Below are 24,570 nucleotides of genomic sequence, written 5' to 3'. Positions count from 1 at the left end.
TTTGTAAAGTTTACATAATCTGGTAGGCAAGCTTTGTTTTTACAATTATTTATTGGAACTCTGAATATATTTACAATCAGAGGAAGTTTTTTATTTTTTTTTTTGCCCCTATAAGTATGTAATAAGAATATTTTACGCAAAAAAAGCTTTTGTAACATTTTACATTTAGAAAATTGCACTCCCAATTTCATTTCAGGAGTTTAGTGAATTATTACATCTTAAATACAAAATGCTCATTCCAAACTGTGGTTAAATATTTTTGTAAAACATACAAAAATGCATACTTTTAGGGGTTTTCTTCTAAATAAACGAACTATAAATTTTTAAATATTTGTTAAAATCTAATAATAATTTATTTATCATAGGTTTTTGTATGAGCGGATGTGTCTACAAAAATTGTATATGTACAAAAGTATTCCTATATAAATTCTATATTAAAGTATATTTTAGGTTCCCTTAAATCTTTTAAATAAGTTCCGTATTATGTCGAATAAATTTATGGATTTATTTGACAATTAAGTATAACCTCAGACCTCCAATTTCTATAATATTAAAATTATAAAAGTACAAAACTGTAATATTGATCGAAATATTATAATTGTACCCGTATGTATAAAATTAAATCGAAATATTTCGGAATATTTAATTAGAAAATATTAATTTATATAGCTATGTATATACAAATGTCCATGACAGTTAAAATCAAAAAATTACGTAGTTATTCAAATATAGATTCATACTTAAGTAGATATTTTAATCAAAACTGCCACATATATAGGTACGTTACATACATAAATATAAAAGGTCGATTTTTTATTTATTTCCACTTTTTTCTATAAATTTTTGCTATGATATTTTAACTGCGATTTCAAAGAATGTGTAGAAGAACATTTTTTTTTAACATCTTATTCTTGAAATTTTTTTTTGTTTTCTTTCAATTTACATAGAAATTCCACACAATTAGTATACGGTGGTGTAGTTAACCCAGACAGGATGTTCCCGCTATTTAACGTTTTATTATTTAATATTAGAATTTTTGTGTTAAAAAATAATAGTCTATTTAGTTCAGCTTTCAATATCAAAAAATTTTGCTGAATTCTTTTAATTGAACTAAATTCGAATTTATTCCATGTTTAATTTTAAAATTTTGTTCTCTTTTGAATTACAACTACTGAATCACCCTGTATGAAACAAAAAACGTGTAACTTAAAAATCACATTTTTTTCTTTGTAAATCATTTAAAGAGTTGTGTTCTGTTTTCTGAATTGCAAAAAAATATTTGCTAAAATTTTGCAAAATAATGACTAATAATATTAACATTGAATATAGGTATAGATATTGTAGAAATGACTACCTCTAATATTCATTCATCAAGAACCATGAGTACTACATTAACACATGTACGTACCTATTTATACGTAAGTACACAAAATATACAAGATTAAGCGTGTACACGGATAATACCTACTTGAGCTTGAAAATTTTATTAAACATAACATTTGTGTGTATAGTTGAATATTTCAAACTCCCTTTCACTTACTCTTAAAACACATAAAGTAATTGTTTTTTTTTTCTTTTTCTCTTATAAGCTAACAAAAAAAAGAGAGGGTTAACGACTTTTTATATTAATGAAGAATAAAATAATAAAATTTAGAATAATAAGAAAAAAGAAACAAGAAAAAAGAAACATAAAAATGACCATTGATTTTTCGTTCAGTGTTTACCAAATAGAATTTTTTTTTATGTTTGCCATCAATGATATGTTCTAAATACATGTACAAACACAGTGTTATAACATAATATACATTTTAACATATATTTTTTAAAATAAATAAAACAGTAGAAATATATAAGTGTGTGTATATATGACAATTTTCAACAAAAACCCTAGCTGTCAAAGGTAACTCTAAATGAAAATCACATGCTTACATTTTATTGACAGACCCATAATGAAGACAAATTAGGTATTTAAAACTGGCGTATCTTATGCTACAACTAAAAATTCTTTAACATTTGATTTTCGATATTCCTAAACTTAAGTTCAAAAAAAGTTTAAAATAACAAAATAAGAAATGTGAAGTGATTGACACATAACTGATTACACGTATTGTCAATTTCCTGCGTGATATTAACAAATTCCAAATTTTGTATGCATGTACGTATGTATGTAAGCAATTGTTAAGAATTAACATAAGATAAAGTTTAATTTCTGTGACAAAATTTCACTCACTTTTTCAGTTTATTTAATTAACCAACACACCGACATTAGAAAGCCGTTATTTATATTCTTATACGCCACAAGTGAAAATTTAATTTTAATAGGCCCCAATTTATGCCAATAGGTTCAGTATATTCGCAAGGCAAATTAAAATCTAAGAAATTTAAGAAATATTCGCTTCAGTTAATTGAATTTAATTTCTATATGAGTCCAGAAATGGAGAACTTTGCATGCCATCAAAAAGTGAGCATATTCAGGAATCTTTCAGTCTATATTCAACTGAATCAATATTTGGGCATAAATAATATTTAAAATTGCAAATTACTATAAAATTTACACACAAAAGAAAATGTTCGCTAATATAAAAAATGTTTTAAAATCCTGAAAAATAATTTTCTTTTCTTTTTTTGCATAGGAAGGTAGTTATTTATAATTTACGTAGTTGTTTGATTTATCTAGATACATATATATACATATACATATTTAAGGTACACAATAATGGTATTCATACAACGTTCTTTTATTTGAAGAGGAGTTGAGTCAAACAAGAAAATTTTACATATATGCATAATATATATATAAAGTATCTGTCTATATATACATAAAATATATTTATCGAAAACCTTTCCATATATACGTACGTTACCCATTACAATTTTTTTTTTTTTAAATTTTATTGATCATTAAAATCAAATGCCTACATTACATACCAACATGATATATTACTTGGAAAAAAATGTCTAACCCAGCGATTTATGAATGATTTTATCGTATAAAAAGTAATCCATAAAAAGTACTTGATAAATATATAAAATTACATACACACATGTGTACTTGTTCACAATGTATTTCCGTTCTTTTTCTTTTATTTTTCAAAATTTATTGTATTATAAAAAAATTTTGTGATTAAAAAAATGCATTAAAAAATAAAATAATAGATTGGTTTCAATTAATTTATGGTCCTCTTTAATTTTAACTAGTATACAATTATCGATTACCAGTTATATAATCAATTAATTTGGAATCGTATATAAAAAAAATTTAACATTCAATTTACCTAAAAACTAAATTGCTTATACTCTGTAATTTCTTATTTAACTACAATTCTGATTAAATAATTAAATTTTAAAGTATAAAATCAAGTCATTGCACTCGCATTTTTCCAAAAAATTCTCATTTTCTTAGATGGTACCCAGTAATTGCATATTTCGATTACTTTTTGACAACTATAACATGAATTTGTTTAAACATGTTAAATACATGTGTAAGAATAAACCCATCAGTCCTGTAATTATTAGATTGTGTTGGAACCCCCAATAAATTTTAAAATATTAAAATAATCAAAATTGAATATGTTATAAGTATGTTAAGTCGCGTGCCCATATTTCTTTTGATATTAATCTCAGTATGTAATTAATTCAATAGAAAATTTTAATACTATATGATTATATTAGTAAGAATGATTTGTATATGAAATGATTGCGTATAAAATTAGGGTGATTCTTTTATAAAACAGGCGTTTACATTTTATTATTACGAAAAAAAATACGCAAGTTGCATACATTTACATCATTTTGTGTACCGAGTAGCCACTCGTTCGTATGTGAGTAATATTATTCTTTTAGATTTTAATCTGTCTGTATTAATAATATCAATTACACATGCACATATAGCCAGATTTTTCGGCATATGGAGGTTTTTATTGAAAATGCTATTATTTTGTATAACTACTTTAAAAAAGTTCATTTTTGAAATAATATTTTTGATTTTGCAACTAATTTTCGTCTTTCATTAAAAGCGATTATATACCCTAATTTTACAACTTAAAAATCTTCCCAAATTTTTAAAATGAATGGATTCTACTGCGTAATATAAGTTTAAATCTAAATGAAAGGTGCGAGAATTAGAAGAGACCTTCAATTTATGAAATTATTTTCTAATTTCTTAAATTTCATTTCAAATTTATGCTTGTACAAGCGAAACTTCTGTGCAATCTACAAGGTAATCTAATTTTATGATTTTTAATCTCAAACTAAGAACGTATACCTATTTTTCGGCCCATGTAGCCGGAATATTTTATAGAACTACATCAATGAATGTAATTACTTCTTATTTGGCATAAGGTTTAATAATAATTTTCTAGTTTTTTTTTTTTGCATTATAGTTGAGAAGTGCCTATATGGGTTTAACACAAAACTCGTCCCTTGATCATCATTTTTGTTCTAATCATAAACAAATTAATTAATTAAAATCAAAATAACTAGGAATTTTAATTGCAATAAAACAAACATTATTAATATGTGCTCGAGGAAACAAATATTCCACATACATTAACATTATCTTTTATTTAAAATCTTCCTCGCGTTATCAATATTCATTGCTTGACCATATTAAAATGTAAACGACCAAATAGTAACAACTAACAAATTATGACTCATACTTATCTACATTAAATAATCAATTCAATTTTTTCTATTCTCCCTTTACACTCTCTATATAGAATATAAAAAAGTTTTCCTAAGAATATTTCATACTTTAATCGCTTAGAATTTTTGAAATTTTATTACATAGGGCACATGAAAATATGTAAGTGAATTTTTAGCAAATTTTTACAGATAAATTTAAAACAATAAGCTTATTAGTTTTAACTAATTTGTTCGTCTTTTTGTTGTTTTTAAAAAAAAAAATTGAATTCCTTAAATTTTGAGAATATTAACTTACATCTTCAATACCTTTACATCTAATGGCCCCATTGAATTTCTATAAATACAAAACATAACAGTAATAGTCTTCTTATTCAAAAATTTGTCCTAATTTTACTGCTAGTTAATAAAACACCATTCTAAAGAAATGGAAAACATAAATTCGGACAAAGTTGAAAATTTAAGCAAAAAATAAGCGAGCAGACTCTTTCTATGCGTTAGCTTATAATTAATATTCTAACCAGTATTGTCATAGTCTTAAACTTAATTATTAATATTTAGTAAATAAATTAATAAGTAGTAAAATTCAATTTTCGTGCTATTTAATATTTAAAATTTCGCCTAAATCTATGCAAAATTATGTGCTTAAAGAGAATTATTCTAATAGAAAATTATTATTAATTAGGACTAAAACAGGATATTTGACATTATACGCGTCATCTAGATTCAATTTTTTAAAAGGAAATGTGCTTTCTTACAAATCATTGATTTTATTGTCTAGATTTTTATTATTCATATCACTTTAGTATAGGGAATTTATTTCTTTGAAATATAATAATATGTTTCCATACTTATATGTAATTATTTTTCATATATAGTCATTATAATTCTGATTGTGGTTTTAAAAAAAAGCTATTTGTTCAGAATAACCTTAAAAAGTAATAATAAAATTATTATTTTACTTATTTAAATTGAATATTAAATTTGTCTTTTTTTCACAAGAAAATGAATAGAATGAGTACTTAAATTATTGATATAGTTTGCTATATGGTCAAATTAATATAGATTAGCTTATATTATTAGCTTATAAACTATTAATGAAAATTTATTTTAAATATGTAACAATATTAACATTTAACGCCCATACAAATTAATTTTGATTGAAAATTAAAAATGTTTCAAGGGAGAAAAATTGATGACCCTATAGTTAATTTTCGTAAAAATGACAACTTACAATGTATAAATCAATAATAAATGTGAGAACTTTTCCAAACCTTAAGTCCAAATTCTACAATTTATCGAATATAATCATATATATATAAATTAAAATGCGTGTTCATATTACTTATACAATATGAATTTATTGTTTTAACGAGAAATTTCGATTTGAAAATTAAATATGGAAGAAAAAAAAAAAATCTTAACATCCCACATATGGGAATTTTCAAAAATGTTTTCATGTTCAAAAAACTCATCTAGTATATATAAAATTATTATTTAAAGATATTAATTAATTAAAAACTTCCCATGATATCAAAAAAAAAAAAAATTAATTTTGACATTAAATTTTACTATACGTATATAATATGTGTGAACATGAATATTTATGTATATAATCTGTATATACAAAAGCATATAGTCATGAACTCAAATTTAATAACAACAATTTTTTTTTGTTTAATTAAATAAGTAGAGCAATTAAAATTAAATGAGAATAAGCCTTTATATGCTAAATTATATAGTACTCAAAATGTATAATAGAAAGGTACACGCATAAATATACTCATGTATGTATTTTTGTATGTATATGTCCATCAACATAAGACTCAATTACTGTACTTAAAAAAAATTAAATAAAATTTAAGAATAACAATTTATTTTAAGTTTAATTTTATTTATTTTCTATCTACGGTCAAGAATGGATAATTGGGATTCTTCGGAACCCAAAAGAATTTATGACATTCTTATACTATTCTCATAAACTGAAAAGATTTCTAAATTTTTCTAAAATTTACTTCAAATTTTGAGTATTTTATAATTATTTTACAGTCTTGCATCATTTCTACTGCAGAAATTTTTAAGAGTAAATTAGCACATGCACCGAACACCAAACTTTTTTTTCTAATTTTCTTTTTCCAATTACTTAAATCAGGGCATAGAGTTTTTGTTATTAAATTTAAAGTACACAATTATTAATTTCGTATAATACTCGTAATTAGTATACAAGATTTCTAATATAAAAAGCCTGTAATTAAGGAAAAATATTTCTTTCATTTTACAACTGCCATACAAGCCATAATTTTTCTTGGGAAGACCTGGAAGAAATAAATACTCATATAGGAACAGAAATATTAATTTTTATTTTCTAAACAAAATTTCCTAAAAAGCTGAACCAGTTCCTACCAAAGTCTATATTTATTATACAAATTTATAAACAAATACATTTATCATTTCATTATAACTTGTCTAATTTAATATTATTGTTATATTTGTTAAAGAATGCCTACCAAACTGGTTACCAACATCCTTAGAACCTATTATATAAATATTTCATAAAAATGCAATATACCCACAATATTTTCTATTTAATTACTATAATTAATTATTATAAATAATTAGTCTCATGTAAACTGTTTTGGGAACAGTAATAATAAAAATATATAGAAAGTTTATGAAGGAACTTTTTTAATTTTATGTATGTACATAGGCACACATAAACTTTCTTAAATAAATAAAATGCAAAATCAAATTTAACTTTCATTTTAAAACTTTCAAAAGAAGCCAAAAATAAATATTACAATTGTAATTACAATTTGTATGTAATTTGTATGTAAAAATAAGTTTTTTAGCGTAAGTAAGTATGGGTAAAAATATTTTTTTTTTGATTTAATGCACGACATCCGAATGAATCCTATAAGAATTTTTTCATTCTAAATTTTTTTTGTCATATTCAAACCTGTGCAAAATGGAATTCTAAATGTAAAACAATTTTTTATTTTTTTTTTGGGAAACTTTCTCATTTACTTATCATTAAATTTTTTGATGAAAAAATCAAGAATAACAAACAGAAATGCTCTAGTTTGCTGTATAAAGTACATTTAGAAATTAATATTAAAAAGACCAAGAATGTAAATTAATGTTAAAATATTCAAGGAATTTATTGTATAAAAAATAAAAGTTTCCCATCATGGAAAAAAAGAAGAATATTTGGCATACCCAAATATTGCGTGAGTTTAACATAAAAATTTCATTTTCATTATTAATTATAATTAAAAAACAACAGAGTAGAAGAGAAAACAAATTATTAAAATTATTACATTTGCGTGGTATTTCCGCCATGCCATTCATTACACTCTTTAATATAAATGCTAAACATTTTAAATCAAAAGCTAATATTTTTTTTTTTTCTAACTTCTAAAATCTTTTATTTTTAAAAGACACACTCCTATTAAAATTTAATCTCTGCTTCGCTCTTCTACTATAGTGTATTCGAAAAACAAAAATAATGCTGTTGACAGGAAATCAGCATTGATAATAAATTTAAATTATGTAAGTGGAATTCTTATTGGAATAAATATACATAATTAATATACATACATACATCGTGTAATATAACAGAATCTCTTAGAAATATTTTTTATAGAGCACAAATATTTTGTATAGAAATCTTTGAAGAAGAAAATAAAATCTTGTATATATATTTTGTTACTCGATTTCTAAATTTATTTTCATTTACATAATAATGATATATTTAAAATTCAAACTATTATATACAACTATTATAGTTTATTATATACAATTTAACATAATACACGTATGTGTTATATTATTCAATTTAATATAACAATAAAGTAATTTAATTTTTATATTTTTATTTGGAAATTCAAGTTTATATACAAAAAAACACAAAAATTTTATATTTTCTGTTATATAATATAATATAATAAAATATAACTCGAATAAAATGTCTTATACATATAATATTTATTATTAAATAAATGTAGACAATTCATTAAATTTTCTTCGCCTTATTTAAAAAGAAACTGAAGGAATGTTAATTTAGTTTTTAAATTTTTTTGATTAGTAAACTTGTATATAAGATACCTAAAGATCTAAACATCAGTGACATTTGGTGTTTACTTATATAATTTTATTTTCACAATCAAATAATGTTATTAATTATATATGTATGTATACTAAAACTTCTTTGGTCAAATTAGTTAGCCTTGATTCTAACTAATTGTGTTAACACTCCACTTTCTTACTTTTATTCAATTGTCATTTTATTCAATGCTCAAATCAAAATGCTTATTATTACGACTAAATACAAAAACAGGAAAATGTATAAAAATTATTATTTAATTTAAATTTATTTGTTCAAATACAATTTGTTGATTTAATAATTAAAATTTTCTTAAATTATCATTGACTTGGTATAACAATACCATATACAACATAAATATACGATAATATACAATGTATAAAATCAAAATTGTGTCAATAATATTTGTATATGTACATATATATGTATATATTATAGAAATTTACCTTCCCATATTATTCTAATTTTACATATGTATAACAATTTTCAATTACATATTCATTTGTTATACAAATATTTGATATTAAAAGAAAATTTGTCAGAAATACAGAATTACCACAATTTTAATTAAAAAAATTTTCATAAAATGCATAAAATTGTTTACATATACACATACATACATACTGCATATATAGAATTTTAATTTATTTTAATAAAAAATTAATATTTTAATGATTACATTTATTTCATTGCAGAATTATTCGTTTCCGCTGTTCTTATTTGACTTTAAATTATGTATTTTGTTCTAAACATGCAATTTTCACTATTGAATATAAGATTATAAATAAATTATAAAAAATATTTGAAAATTTTTATCTTATTCAAAGTCAACCCTTTGTAAAAATATTAAATTTCTAATTTATCAAAAATTTTTTAAAATAAAAATCAAAAATTTTTTGACCCTATTGATAGCCTCTGCTCCACAAAGGCTTATATTTCACCAGTTTCCGAATTGAACTCACATATTACAATATTGAATTTTTCAGGTTATAAATTATGATTGCGCTTTCACATTCTAAAGACGCATTTCTTTTAAATCTTTGTATTTATTTTATATTTCCGGTGTTCTATTCGTTCGAAAAATGCGGTAGGTTATCCAAATTCAAAAATTTATCAAAAATATATTTTATTGAATAATTACAGATCAGTTTAAGGCACAGTTCTTAGATTAAATTTTTATTTTGCCATTCCCCAAAAATGTTCAATGAAGCTGAAAAATTTTTTAAACTTAATTAAATTTTATTTTTTCTTCATTATCTCTAATTTTTTTTATTCTTTTAATTCTTAGTTTAAAATCTATGTACTTGTATTGTGTACTCATAAGAATGTCTAAAGAACAATTTAAGTGACTTATGTAAGTTTTCTGTTTCTATATATATCAAGAAATTTGGAACGTTCTGGAGCATTTGCTAAGATATTTTATGAACCATGACTCTTTAAATTTTTCTTTTTTAATATTTTGCAAGTTTTTTTTCTCATATTTAATCATTTACTTTGTAATATCTAACCAGACGAAATTCATTGTACTTTTCGAATAGAAAGAAAAATAGGAAAAGGAAGAAATGAAACCACTAAAATCAAATCTTCTATATAAAGGAAATTGAATTTTCCATATTGAGAGCAATGCGAGCTTACACAAATGATTTTATCGTCTCTTTTTAGTATCATCGTATCAGTGATCTTATATAATATGCTATGGCCTATGATTCACAATATAAATGTTACCAATGAATGATAATGATGATGATTTTGATGATTATGATGATGATGACGCTATTGTTTAATATTTTATGATCATATTTAGAATACCATAATTTTTTTTTTGTGTACTTCATCCGAAACATAATTAGAAAAATTTATATAGAATTAAGTTGTGGGATTGTCATGTCACTATTTTAATAGTGTATGCGTGCGTTTAGAGAATAAAGTGATAGTAATGATAATAGTTGATTGATATTTTAGGAAACATTATTATTTTTTGTTTCTTTTTTTAAATTTATTCTTAATTTTGATGAGGTAAACTTCCCTTTTTTGGTACTATGTGTATGTGGTTAAATTGTAACTTTTATTGTGTACACTCTTTATGTTAGAGTTTATTATGTTGCCTAATGGTGCGTGTACACTATACTTGAATATTTTTTAAAATATTAACTTTATCATAATTTATGTAACAATTATGTTCTACTATTATTATATTTTTTGCCTTTAATTTTCACTTATATAAAAGGTCTATTATAAAATTAAGTGTAGGTGTTCAAAATACATTTGAAAAGTCTTTTAATTTAAGAGCAAAATTTTTTTTAATACGAGTAAGACTAATTTTTTTGTGTCATGACCAAAATCATTTATTAAATTATGCGCATAAATAAAGTGAATTTTTAATTATGTATTTCCAATTTTTTTTTTATGAAATTCTAAATTTTATTCTGAACTTTATTCATAGATACTAAAGAAAATTGGATTTTTTTTGTTGCATTTTAAATTATTTATTAAGGAAGCAAAAAATTAATGTACAAAATTTAAATTTTTGTTAACTTAAGAAGAGTATTTTCTTAATTTATAGGCAATTTAAAAATTCCTTAAATTTAAAATATTAAAAATTTGCAAATCACAATGAAAAAATTAAGATTAAGACTTAAATTATTTTGAATTTTTGGATTTCATTTTCATGTTTTTAATCTTGCACAAGTTCATCTCAAATTATACTCAATTTAAAATAATTTAAATAGTACAAACATAAAATTATTTTAAGAAATGCAAAACTATGGCAACATTAAAATCGACCCCATATATGTATACCGTGTAATTATGCATTATAATAATATTTTAATAAAATTCAATAAAGGAGAATTCTTTTAAAAACTTATTAGGTATGATACATTAATTCAGATCAGCGCGTTATTTTAATTAGACTTTCGTTCAGGAAAAAAAAACATTTAAGAGAAGAATTGAAATTTCTTTTAATTTTTTAAAATATATGACAAACTATCAAATTTATTACAATACGAGTATTTTCTGAGATAATCACATTGGAAAATGGAAAAAAAATATACCGGTAATTTTAACAATCTAGTAATTATTACCAAAAAAGAAGGGTCCGGTCCAAGTGCTAAAACTCTCGATAGTGATTTGTTGGAGTTTTTTTAGGAAAAAAATTGTGTGGGTGTAGGAAGGGGCGCATCGAAAAAAATAGCAAATTTTTTTGACTTTTTTGACAGTCTGACACCTATCATCGGTATACTGTTATGTAGATCTATCAATTGACAATACGGTTTCTGAACGCAATTTTGCTCTATCATAATTTATTTTCCATGCACATTTTCTACTACAAAGAGAAACACCCTCCGTGCTTAAGTTTAGTTGAAATTTTAGATTTTTTTCTTTGAATTTTAAATTTGAACTAAGAATATTAGCCAATGTTGAATTTTCAATATTAATTCTATATATGCAAACATATTAAAAGTGGAAACAATAAATTTTCGTAAAATGACCAATTTTTTGCTTATATTTTTTACCGAGAAGCAACTCTTTTTAAACTATACTACGATTTGAATTTCGCATGCAATGTGAACTAAAAATTTAAGTTCATAGCTACTTAAAATAATAAGCCAATAATAAAAATTTTAATTTAAAATTAATTTCTCAATATTACTTAAATTCACTCCCAATTTAATCTTATTAACAATGTTTTATTGAACTCAATTTAAAATTATTTTCATTAAATAAGAATTCAAAACCAAACAAAAATTTATTTCAATAAAATTTTTTTGTTTTCATATACGAGTATAGAGTTTTTAAAATTTTATAAAAAATAAAATTAATAAATTGCATTGTGTACTTGTCATTTCCAATAAAAATTAATATAAAAACAAAAATAAATAATTTTTTAAAAAGAAACCCTCAAGAATCGTTGAACAAATTCTTAGAGCATATTATGTGTAAAATAATTTTAATTAAAAATTATTATAATCTTGACGACGCGTTCTCAAATTGACTTAACAATTAGTTGAATTTATTTTAAAACTAATTGAAAAAGTAATTTATGAAAAAAAAATTTAATTAAATTTTTATAAGAATAAAATAATGAAATATTTAAACATACAAACATGTTATGCATATTCGGTTCAGATATGCGATTGAATTTGCAGCTTAACATATGTATATAGAGTCATAAAGCAATTTTTGTCTTTTGATCACGCACACTCTTTTTAATATATTATTAAGAAAATGTATAAAATGAGTAATATTTCACGTATAAATGTGCTTAAATGTGTATGTGTTCTTACAAATATTCAAGAGCAGCAACACTTAAAATTGCTAATGCATTATTATTGGTACAAACATGCATACATCCAGGAGTACAATTTAACATCAATTATGTGCAAAAGAAGAACAAAGAAATTTATTTATTGTTTCAATATTGCAATACGATAATTACTTGAATAAAATAAAAAAAAATGAATAAACCTACAATTATAGACCCAATCTGAGGATGTGAAATTTTGTTGTTTCTTTGTTATTTTTGTTTTTTTTTTAGTTTTTCTTCTTAAAAACAATGTTTCAATTTTCAATATCGTGAATTTTTTTTTTTTTGAAAATTTTCTATTCTTCTTCTTGAAGAAAAATCATTATTAAGTCTATAGAGTCTAGACCATTACAAAATCCACTTAAATTGCAATTTTCTTTTAAAATGAAAACGGTTCTCACTTATAGATTTATTGTTGTTTTTCATTTTTTTTTTATTTATTTTTATATTATATAAAAAACCATACCGCATATATTTTTCATTATATACTAAAATTGTATTTAAGATATTTTCTTTTTCTTTTTCTCCAATGCACAACGGTTGATATGCCATCATGAACATGCCTATCCATCATGTTTATGCAGAAAATCTGAAATAAAAGAAGCATTTAAGAAGAAAAACAAAAAGAAATTTTAATATTTTTATTCTGTTTTTTTTTTTTGCTTTCTTTTTTGTTGTTTGCTTTCTATTAATAAATTTCATCATGTAAAAGTCATCGACCACAAGTGCATTATGCCTACTCTATAATGTTATGCATTTTGATATGCATACATTCATGTATACATACATACAAAAATATTAACAGTAACTTCTCGATATTATTTCGATTAATTTTTGGATAGAAATAGGTATACAATTACAATGTAATATAAATCTGTTCAAGCAATGTTGGCAATACTGAATAAATACTATTTTTCGAATTTTTGTTAACAAAGTTACAATATGTAAATTTTTTTACTTTATGCCAAATTAATGTAAAAAATATTACAAGAATATTCAAATAATTTGCTGCTTCAGGAATAGTTTTAAATGGAAAGCAGTTTATATTATATTAGAACAGTTTAGGATAAGAAAGAATTATAATTCAAAATTAAGATTGGCTGAATGACAAAACGACCATCAGACACTAAAATTACGGCTATGGGATTGCAAAATAAGTACGTCTTTATTTAAAAAAAGAGAGAAAAGGAATAATGATGAGCAAGAGGAAATTAAATTATGTAATTAGTTGTTGGGCTAATCATTATTTTTTAGAAACTAATGACGACAGGACCTATTTATTTATAAGTTGCAGCCAATTTGCACGTCTTTGAAACTACCCGAAAGTCCAAACCTACGAAATACTTTATTTAATTTTAGACAAAAATTAGTAAGTTTATATGAGTGGCTAGAATTTTTATATTTATATTATAGCAGTTTATACAAGCGAACAAGGCGATGCACATAGAAATCTTATACTTTTTGAGTATCTTTTAAATATGCAATGTTATTCCTATATTTTCTCTTGAGACTTGATAAGTGGTAAATTTTTTGAAAACTCTGAGCAGATCTAATTTAACGTAGTTTTTAATGACCAAACTATAAGAAATATTTAAGCAGATATGTATATGTATACTTATATAGTTTTTTTTTTAAATTTACTATACAAAATTTTGTATACTAAAGGAATTGACATTCAAGACTCCTTTCGTTTAAAGTTTCACTTTTTGTAATTCCTGTTGTAAACGTGATATAAACACAAGTTACAGAATTACTTCATAATTCTATTTTCTGGAAATCAACTGCACATAATCGTATATTTTCAATATTAAAACTCAAATTTTCAATCCAGAAACTTTATCGTATTGATAATCATCTAAAAATAAAATTCTACGCTATTAAATAAATTACTCTCGAAATATAGAGATTGTCACTTGTACAAAATGTTTGTTATGGACGGATCCTACTGTAAAACTTAATTTTCGTATGTGATACATCAAAAATTAAAAAATATTTTATATTCTTAAAAAGTTATGGACATTCATCAACTAATTTAAAGACTTGAAACTAAAATATAAAAGATTTAAAAAAAAAAAAAGCAGAGTTGAGAGAAACGTCCACTTTTATTACTTTTATAATGCAATGTAGTGTATGGAAGAGGCAATAAATTTTTTCAGTTCATGTAAATTTCTTAATATATCAAGTAGCATCCAGAGTCTTTATGTATAAGTGTGTATGTACACGTATGTAAAATTTAATAATAATAACAAAGATAAGAGAAGATTTTAATTCTCATTTACTTTTAAATTAAAATTTAAAGGAGTATTTATTTATAAATTTAAATTTAAATAATTTGAATTCACACACAGACGCACATATATTTAAATATAAATTTATTCCTCATCTATACCTTTTTGTTTTTTCTTCAAAATCACTTCTTCATTACTCTGGAGAACTATACGGGCGATAAGTTTTCAAGTAAAATTCTAAAAATATTTTCGAATTCATTTTTATTTCGAAAAAAAAAAATTCTTGCTGAAATTCAGGATTTTTTTTTAAGATTTTTGTGAAAAACTAAAACACAAAATAAAAATTTTATAAAAAATTTTTTGATTTTTTATCTCTCTGCCTCTTCCACAGAGGAAGCAAACCGATTCATGCCTAGAATTTAGAAGAAATTCAAAAATAAAATTGTAAAATTATACACACACTCATTTCCAAATTTCTACAAAAAAAAAAAGAAAAAAATTCATAACATTTTTTTTCTATATTTGGAATAGAAAAAATGCATCATTTTTTTTTTTCATTTCCATGTTAAATGACAAATTTTAAATTTTTTAGAATAAGAAGAGACTTAAAAAAATTTTAAATGACTACACAACCCTATAGACCATAAATGTTATTTGAGAAATTTATTATTATGTAAATGTCAAAAAGTATCAAATTTATGTAGTGTATGCAGAATTTTTTCATAATAGACACACACACATGCACAAATAAATTTTTTATTTATAAATTATAATATTAATTATTTTATTTTTATTTTTTTGTTATTTTACAGAGAGAATGTATTTCAGTTCATATTGGCCAAGCTGGTGTTCAAATTGGTAATGCCTGTTGGGAATTATATTGTCTTGAACATGGTATTCAACCAGATGGTCAAATGCCATCTGATAAAACAATTGGTGGCGGTGATGATTCATTTAATACATTCTTTAGTGAAACTGGTTCCGGTAAACATGTACCAAGAGCTGTATTCGTTGATTTAGAACCTACTGTTGTCGGTAATTTAATCTTTATTTTATTTTTAGAATTACATTTACAAAAAAAATTATTTTTTTTATTTTAACCGTTTGTCAATTTACTTGCCCGTGTTTATATAAACTTTTCCAAGATAGAAGGCTTGGAAAATTCTTAGAGAAAAAATTATTTTAATAGAACAAAATTTTTAAGTTAAGTCAATGCTCTTTATAATGGTAAAAATTGAAATTACAAATCATTGGTCATCTTATTCTTGCATTGTCGGAGATTATTCCGCATTTGTTGTTACAGCAAGAAATAAGGATATTAAATTTGTTAGCTCCCCCTGCTAATAGATTTTTTTTTTCATTCAATTTCTATCATCTGTTTTTTTGACCAGTACCCGTCAATATATGTGAAAAATAATATTTAATAAAATTGAATTAGCCATCATACTCTAGATTTCTAAAATATCAAATTTTCCTTTAGCAATTTAGTGCAGGGCTCATATTTTTATAACTTTAAGCTGAAGTAAATAAAACCGATGTGTTGAAATAATTTCCTCATTTTCATATAATTTTGCATATATTCCGGAGAAATCTTGAATTTTATTGCTAATTAATTAGCATAAGGGTATTTTTTTTGCTAATTAATTAAGCATACTTTTTTGGGTAACAGGATTTTGCTTTTATAGAAAATAGGCAGAGCTAACATTTTCAAAGAAATGAGGAACCGAAAATTTTCATTTTGAACTCACGAGAAGGAAAAGTCACAAAAATATTTTATTCTTGTAAATTAAAATATTTATCGATAACTATAAATTATTCTTAAATTGAGATTAATCCGAGATCGCGTGTATTTAGAAAATTACTTGAAAAATTTGAGATAGACTCTTCATAAATAACAATTGATTTATACAGAATCAAGTCTATAGCCTGACATTTGTTTTTATAATTTTTTATGAAAGAAAAATCCTTCCACCTTGTACAGCTTAAAAATTTTGTAAACAGAATATATGAACGGGTGGGCAGAAGGACAAACTGAAGAATAGAATGAAATTAACAATACTGGTTAATAATTAACCACTATTAAGAATAATAAATAATTATTATGAATAATTATTAAGAATAATACATAATTTCCTGGAAAATTTCTAAATTGCATTCAAATTTTTATTATTTACAATTTAGATCCAAAACTCTACACAAATACAATAACAAATTTCAAAACTATTTATTAAATGGGAAAGTGTTATTTTATAAACCACGGCTCTGATCGCCTCGTTATTATTTTTTTATAATTGCCACATATTAAGTTTCAGAGGAAATTTTAAAAATCTTAAAAATTTAAGTTATTCTTTACAATTTGAAAAAATCATATTTTCCTAAAATATGCCAGAAAAACTGACGAAGGGGTTACTTATTTAAAAGAAGTTTTTTTTATTAACTTTGAGTTAATTTCTATTATAAATTGTGTACTACATAAATATAATATTATTTCAGATGAGGTTCGTACCGGTACATACCGTCAACTTTTCCATCCAGAACAATTAATTACTGGAAAAGAGGATGCTGCTAATAATTATGCCCGTGGTCATTATACAATTGGCAAGGAAATTGTTGATCTTGTATTAGATCGTATTCGTAAATTAGCTGATCAATGTACTGGTCTTCAAGGATTTTTGGTATTCCATTCATTTGGTGGTGGTACCGGAAGTGGTTTTACATCATTATTAATGGAACGTTTATCAGTCGATTATGGCAAAAAATCTAAATTAGAATTTTCAATTTATCCAGCTCCTCAGGTAAATTTATTACATAATTTTATTTATAGTGCTACGTGTTTTATACAATTTTAAGAGTAGCAATATTAATTTATAATTTAAATTTATCATATAGAATGAAGCTCATAAATGAAGGCGGTTCGCGCACATATCAAAAATGTTAAAATCACATAATTTTTTTTTGTTAAGTAGAAATTTCTTTGTGGAAAAGAAAATTCCTCGGAAAATAATCAATTCTTTTTTGTAGTTTTCTTATATTTTTCTCTCGCTCTCTCTATCTTTTATCCGGATTATAATCCATTCAAGAACGAAACTATGCCATATACCATTATTATACTTTTATTAAGGTATCTATAGTTTTTTTTGTAAATTTTTATTTTTACTCACGCAATACTAAAATAATGGTTTACCATTATAAATATGGTTTGGTTATGTAAAAGGGGAGTAGGTACAATAGAAAAATTTTTTTAAAGAACTTCTTTTACCAGTTGTTAAACATTAAACGGGAATTATTTTTTGATATATATATATATATATATATATATATATATGATTTAATATAAAATTTCAAACACTCAGAAAAAAAGCAACTGAAAAAATTGTAGAATTTTACTAAATTCTTATTCTTATAAATTTTTTTAAATGTTGGATTAATAATAATGTAAATTTAAAATTCGATTTAAAATAAATAAAACCAATAAATAGAATAAATTCACAAAATTGGCGAACAAATTTACAATGTTCGAATACATTTGATAAATTTTGCATAGTTCTAGGATTACGAGCTTTGATGCAAATTTTCACCCGAATAAATTAAGCACAGCTGGTCCTTAATATACATATAATATAATTTATTTTTTCTTGATAAATTGTTCATACTATGTTGAGTGTAGACAAAAGGATATTATGGAATAAGTAGAATCGAAAATAGCGATAGTGAATAAATAAAAGTACACATGTGAAAGAAGAGCTAATCTAAATGAAAAAATAAAAATCAGTAGATGACAATAGTTGTCAAATTTGAAAGATTTAATATTTTAATGCAAAAATATTTCAATTCTAATTTTCTTTGCGTGTAACAATAATTATAAGCCCATATACATTTATGCTTTGTTGTATTCTAAACAAAATCCAAAATAAAACAGAAAAATTACAATAAAATTAAGTTAGCCCAAAACTACAAAAAAACGCAAAAACAAAAATAGAGCTGAATAAAACTAAAGGTTTGTAAAGAAGCTCATTTGCCTTAAACAAATGAAAGTTCTGCTATTAAAAATAATCTACATATTACATTTTTAATATGTCATACATGTTAAACATAGGATGAGACAATAAAAATTAAAAGAGACATTGCCACAATGTTCGAATTTAGGGGTGAATGGCATATTTTGATGGTACCATTAGCTTTTAGCGTTTATAGAAATTTAGAAAAGCTTGAAATTTCGGGAATAAAATTTAATTTTACGAATTTCGAACGGTTATAGCTTGAGAGGGGATGGATGTGTAAAAAAACGTTCTTCTAACAAAATAAATTATTAATTTATATGTTAAAAAATTTGAAAAAAACCTATTTTAGATAACGTTTAATTTCAATGGCCATTTTGTCATTTCCATGCTTAACTATTGCTATGCCGCGGGCCAAATAATCCAACCACTAATTTTCTGTGTTTGCAAAATTAAAAAAAAAAATATTTGTAATTTTTTTGCAATAAATAATCAAAAAATGGTATTTTTAAGGATTTTCAGGAGCTATAACATCAGACTTACGATGTGAAAGGGGGGGGGGGATAGAAAAAAATTTTCTTCTGCGGAAATAAGTTTCTAACTTATTAAAAATCGATCTATATGTAAAATTTCATTTGCCTATCTTAAAGGGTATAAAAGTTTTGTAAAAAGGTTCTCGGACGGACGGACGGACGGACGGCCCAACAAGATTTGTTTTTGAAAAATTTTTTTTTTTGGAAAAGTGCTAAAAAGTAAAAAAAAATCTACTTACTCCTATTTATATTTTTGTTTTTTTATTATTTAATAGTGCACTATAATTTTTTTAGAACAACTCGTTAGATTCTTTTTTAAAGATAAATCAAGACAAATAAGTTTTCCCCATTTAAAATTTACAACTAGTAGTTACTTATATTAATAGTTAAACTATATGGTACTTATACCTAATTTATATATACATATAATATGTAAGTATGTATGTATATATAAATCATAGTATAAAAGTTAAATAGTCAGGAGGAATTATAAAACTTTTGAAAAGTTTTTTATGTTGGGTATGTGTTGAGAAGTGAAAAAAATCAGTTGGTCAATCACCTCAATAAAATGTTAAAAGTAAAAAAGAGAAACAAAAAAATTTTTAAAGAATAAAGGAATGAAAAAAAAGCGATTTAAAAAATTAACTAGGAAAAAGAAAAAAAAGAAAGAAATTGTAGAAAAAAACCAAACGGTTACGATCCAAAACCGAGTCAAATTGTAGAAATGTTGAAAAATTTGATTTTTTCACTTCTGTTTGGTGAAAATTAAAGCAAAAATTTTCTTCTATTTCTTTGTTTTTTTTCTTTTTTGTTGCGATTTTCTAATTGAGGGCAAAATAATAACAATAACAATAAAAATGTGAGTAATTGTTTGTAACAATTTACGTTTTTTTTTTTTTTTTTGTTCAGAAATGATTAATGAAATTAAAATCATCCTATATAAAATTTTATTATACTAGTTAACATGCTTTTAAATATCAAAACCATAAAAATTGAATTTATGTTTAACACTTTTTTCCTCATTATTAAAGTCTAATTTTTCATTTATTCTCAAAAGCAATCAAACTTTAACAGTAATTATGGCACAGAGATGGGGGTATAAAATTAAAGTTGTTGACAATTTATTTAATTTGTTTTCAAATAATTTGAGAAATATTTTAATAAATTTAATATTCTTTGAAATGACGAAAAGCTTTAGAACGAACAAACGTAAGAGCGCACATAGCTGGGAAACTTAAGAGCTAATATAATATTCAAGAAGCACAACGATTAACAAAAACTGAATTTGGTGAGGAAGAGGTCCTTTCTTAGATATTGTAAATATTTATAAGTATAACCAAAAATTTTTAATACAGTAACTTTACTGTGCACAATTAAAAGACAACTCTAAATTCTTAACAAATCAAAATTAAATAAACGTAAATAGTGGCCAGACAATTTTAAAGGATAATCTGACTAATAAGCAAAGTTTTAAACCAAAATACATTTTATGACAACAAAAATTTGAACTTGTTCAACTTTAATTGAAGTAAATATGAAATATGTACATTGACGTCATCCGAAAGAATAAATATAATATTAATTAAGCTGAAAATACCCTTTCGCTCTTATATAATTATTGTAACATACAAAATGTCTACAGACAACTTGGTTCAATTCAATGATAATTGAAAATTTATTTTGTCTTTAAAATGTTAAGGAAAAATGAATACAATTTTAATTTTTTGCAATTTAGCCAATTAAAATTTTTTCACAATTTACAAAATAACCTTTTTTTTTTTATTATTATATTATTTTAGGTATCAACTGCTGTTGTAGAACCATATAATTCAATTTTAACAACCCACACAACATTAGAACATTCTGATTGTGCCTTTATGGTAGATAATGAAGCTATTTATGATATTTGCCGTCGTAATTTGGATATTGAAAGACCAACATATACCAATTTGAATCGTTTAATTGGACAAATTGTATCATCAATAACAGCTTCATTACGTTTCGATGGTGCATTAAATGTTGATTTAACTGAATTTCAAACAAATCTTGTACCATATCCACGTATTCATTTCCCATTGGCAACATATGCTCCAGTTATATCAGCTGAAAAAGCATATCATGAACAATTAACTGTAGCTGAAATAACAAATGCATGCTTTGAACCAGCTAATCAAATGGTTAAATGTGATCCAAGACATGGTAAATATATGGCATGCTGTATGTTATATCGTGGTGATGTTGTACCAAAAGATGTTAATGCTGCAATTGCAACAATTAAAACAAAACGTTCAATACAATTTGTTGATTGGTGTCCAACTGGTTTTAAAGTTGGTATTAATTATCAGCCACCAACTGTTGTACCAGGTGGTGATTTGGCAAAAGTTCAAAGAGCTGTTTGTATGTTATCAAATACAACAGCTATTGCTGAAGCCTGGGCACGTCTTGATCATAAATTTGATTTAATGTATGCAAAACGTGCTTTCGTACATTGGTATGTTGGTGAAGGTATGGAAGAAGGTGAATTCTCTGAAGCACGTGAAGATTTGGCTGCATTGGAAAAAGATTATGAAGAAGTTGGTGTTGACTCAACAGAAGAAGTTGGAGAAGGTGATGAATATTAAACGAACCCAACAAAAAAAAAAAAACAGAACAATTTACATAAAAACGAAATAAAAAGAAAAGTAGAATAAGAACAAAATGACAGCGCATTAAAATTAAAGCTTACAAAAATGACAACAAATCGATTTTGTTCTTAATTTGCAATAAAAATCTTAAATTTTCTTTTTATAATATTTAATTTTAAAAAAAAAGAACTAAAAAATCAAATATTACATTAATTAATAGTAGGTATTTATTATTTCTCATTTTGATTCACATTTGCAATTTTTATTTTAATTAAAAGCTTTTTAAGAGGGTTTTTTTGTATTTTTAATATTTTGAAAAATACTAATAAAAACACGAAAAAAAATATTTCAAACTGTTTCAATATATTTCTTTTAATAATTCAAGTATAAAAATTAATTAAATGTACTACCTTGAATTCGACAATCAAGTCTAGATTTCAACAACCAATTCATTCACAAAATGCTGCTGCGAACCTTTAAAATTAAATCCAAATATATTGAAAACATCAATACTTTCAGCGGGGTTCCAAATATTTACCAAAATTACACTTAATTATAGGAAATAACTCGTTACTTCACAGATATGTACACACCTCCAATTATTTATACAGGTTCTGCTTTCTATAGCGATATCCACACAAAGTTCAAAAAAAATTTAACGAATTTCAAATTTCTGCTCTTTCAAGTATTTAAAATTTCTATTAAATCTATTAATCGAAATGTGTTAAATCGAATGCTAACAAAAAATAAGCAATAAAAATCAATAACCTTCAGTATTTAATATAAATAAAAAACTACAGCAATCACCGCTGATTTATTTCATAGACTTATAAAACTGATACTTGACTTTAAATTCTAGAAAAAGATCCTAATGCTCTTAAGTGGAGTGAGAAAAAAAAATGTTGTTTTAAAAGTATGAGCAAAAATGTAAAATATGCAGGCTCTATAAAGATAATGAAACTATAGGTATTCATAAAGACACAAATAATCAATTTATTGTGTTCATAAAGCAAATTAAAATATGCATACACACACACACTTCATTTATACATGGCGGATCGAGTACTTGTCTTGAAATTGCAATCTACGTATGTATGTATACACAATACAAATTAAAATAATATTACTTGAAATCGACTTGAGTTTATATTAATTTGTCAAGTTAATATTAATTTATAATTTTCAATCTTACAATCCCCTCATTATGCAGTCGAAGCTTATAATTTCATCGAATCGACTTCATTTGAAAATTTCAAGTCAAGTTGCATTTATATGAGCTAAAAATCTGTTTGAAATGAGTTTGAAGCTGCATATAAACTTGGTAACATATTATATTTTCATTAAAATCGAATAAGAGTGAATGAAGATACAAGAGTGCAGAGATGGGCTAATGAACTGACATTCTGATATTTTGTAAGTGTAAAATTAATACCCAGTCCATTTATATAGTAATATTACTGTAAATTTTCTCCATCTAAATCTCAATACATCTTATGTTTGTACATACATACATACCTGCTTTTTTCTATAAAATTTTAAAAATTTTTTAAATTAAATTTAAATTTTGCTGTCAACTTGACATACAAAAATGTCATTATCATTGTTTAATATTTTTTTAAAAATATTTTACTTTAGTTGTTAATTGGAATTTGGCATCGTATACGTATAAACTTCTACATCAAAAATTGTGTGACCCTACTTCCTTGAAAAATGTAATTGTGTCATCAAGTGCATCTGCATACGCATGCAAATAATATTGAAATTATCTTTACAAGTATTCAGAAAAAAATAGAATTAATATCAGAAAAATTGGTTTCGAATGCATAGGTTCAGGTAAGCTTTTTTTGAACCGGCTTTATTCCACATTTATTACTAAAAGATGATTGTGAAATCTAAAATATTTTATTTTATTTAAAAAAAAACGTAAATTTATTTTAAAATGAAAAAATTTTTCACTGTTTACAATTTTTTTTGTATAATTATAACATTTAGGTTATAAGGTTCTTTGATACATATATACTCGTATCACATATAACATTTTTTGATGTACCAAGATTTGCAAAGATATAATTTTGTTAATGCTTTATCCATAATTGAATGATTTATTTTGAAAGTGACCTAAACTCATTTTAATCAAA

At 23.8% G+C, this 24,570-nt stretch overlaps 1 protein-coding gene across 1 annotated transcript in view; it reads left to right on the top strand.

The window, feature by feature from the left end:
• LOC129609742 (tubulin alpha-1A chain) overlaps nucleotides 1-22,735 on the top strand; it is a 34,447-nt gene extending 11,712 nt beyond the window's left edge. Inside the window, exons 2-4 of the mRNA XM_055521857.1 lie at nucleotides 16,090-16,312; nucleotides 17,771-18,072; nucleotides 21,608-22,735. Coding sequence (XP_055377832.1) covers nucleotides 16,090-16,312; nucleotides 17,771-18,072; nucleotides 21,608-22,429 — 1,347 coding nt within the window. The 3' untranslated portion in view covers nucleotides 22,430-22,735. The remainder of the gene's footprint in view (nucleotides 1-16,089; nucleotides 16,313-17,770; nucleotides 18,073-21,607) is intronic.
• Nucleotides 22,736-24,570: the final 1,835 nt, after the last annotated feature.

The sequence above is a fragment of the Condylostylus longicornis genome, unplaced genomic scaffold, assembly GCF_029603195.1.
Source record: "Condylostylus longicornis isolate FDR11 unplaced genomic scaffold, ASM2960319v2 ptg000040l, whole genome shotgun sequence".
In the NCBI taxonomy this organism is placed as follows: Eukaryota; Metazoa; Arthropoda; class Insecta; order Diptera; family Dolichopodidae; genus Condylostylus; species Condylostylus longicornis.
The sequence above is the reverse complement of the archived record's forward strand: the minus strand, read 5'-3'. Positions and strand labels throughout refer to the sequence as shown.